The sequence below is a fragment of the Fragaria vesca genome, unplaced genomic scaffold, assembly GCF_000184155.1.
Source record: "Fragaria vesca subsp. vesca unplaced genomic scaffold, FraVesHawaii_1.0 scf0510205, whole genome shotgun sequence".
Taxonomy (NCBI): Eukaryota; Viridiplantae; Streptophyta; class Magnoliopsida; order Rosales; family Rosaceae; genus Fragaria; species Fragaria vesca.
The window spans coordinates 3472-4980 of record NW_004440680.1 but is presented as its reverse complement, the minus strand read 5'-3'; the positions used below and the strand labels follow the sequence as shown (position 1 = coordinate 4980).

At 38.5% G+C, this 1509-nt stretch overlaps 1 protein-coding gene across 1 annotated transcript; it reads right to left on the bottom strand.

Annotated features, from left to right (window-relative positions):
* Positions 1-801: 801 nt before the first annotated feature.
* On the bottom strand, positions 802-1320 carry LOC101307847. Its single transcript, XM_004309251.1, has 2 exons — positions 1132-1320; positions 802-1029 (listed from the first exon to the last, which is right to left on the bottom strand). Exons 1-2 carry the CDS (start codon positions 1306-1308, stop codon positions 802-804), a joined length of 405 nt encoding a protein of 134 aa, XP_004309299.1. The 5' UTR covers positions 1309-1320.
* Positions 1321-1509: the final 189 nt, after the last annotated feature.

Genomic DNA, 1509 nt, shown 5'->3' with positions numbered 1-1509 from the left:
TGTCTTGTTCTTGTTGTTGATGTTGCATTGTTGCTTCACTACCAAATTGATCTCCTTCTTTTGATGGCAACCTTATTGCTGTCCCTTCCCTTCTTCTTCCCTCCTCATTCCCTTCACCATTCTTTGCGCTGAAGATAAAACTCGCATCCCCATTCTGCTTTAGTCCTACAAGCTAATGTTCAATGCAAGAAACATTAATGAATTGCACACTAAGACATTGCAAATATATATGGTACAAGTTAGTCCTACAAGTTAGTCATTTTCGAATGACAGTATTATACAATAGACCGCAGTTATCATATACAGATATGTAATATTGTGAAACTCTTAAGTATCGATTAATTGGATGGATTAGTCTAGAACTCATCATCTAAATTGCCAAATTGAGGGAAACATTATTCCCATTACCCAAATGACAATACCAAATGCATTGAGATTTGATATATATACATATCCCCATTCTTTCAATACTAGAAATACAATTCTGTGTACCATATATAATGCAAGAGCTATTGTTTTCTAACTCTTACGATACATGAAACTATCGATCATGTGGATTTTCCTTGAAATATGTTTGCTCAGAAATGCCAAAATGCGAACCCGACGAATCTGACTTTGGAAACATTATACTGATTAACCAAAATATAAAAATGCCAATTACATAAGGTTTTTGATGCACATTTTTGGTTCCCATGACTTCCATATATGAATGACAGGCAAGAATGACAATGTGACCGGTGGAACTAACATTCGACCAGAAAAAAAAACCTTAAAATGGGAGAAAAGAATTGTTAGAGCTAGCTAGCTGACCTTGCATCCCAATGAACAAAAACGAAAAGGGTCTAAGAGACTCCTCCCACAAACTTCACAGATATGTGAGCTCCCTTTGACAGCAGTTTTGGGCTGAGGCCTCTCATTCAAGAACAGCACTCTCGCACTGTTTATCACATACGTCTGAACTGCAGTGATATCCAAAACCTTCTGAATTTCATTCACCCTAACAACATCGTGATAAGACGACCGTCTGATCTGCATTGCCGTTTGCCGATAAAATTATTACAGGATCCAAGTGAGAAAATGAAACAGAAAGGTCCATTTGAAATGACAATGAATTACATTACATCCACCCACCTGAATTACTTGGTGATCTTTGTGCCTTGATGATCTGCAGTAAAAGCAAAACGCACCAACGTTGCGGCAATCCAGGCAGTACATGTTGCATTCGCTTCTCGGGGCATCTCTATGTGTTGAGCAGATGGAGAAGAATGTTGTGGATAGCAATGACTCAAGCCATGAAGGCACCAACATCTCCTCCTTCTGTTTCGAATTCGAACCCCAGAAAAGTCAGAAAGATATTCTAGATGGCTTGATTAGCTTCCACAGCCAGCATTGCCAATAACGTTTCAGAGAGAGAGAGAGAGAGAGATATATATATATATATATATATATATAGAGAGAGAGAGAGAGAGAGAGAGAGAGAGAGAGAGAGAGAGAGAGAGAGAGAGAGAG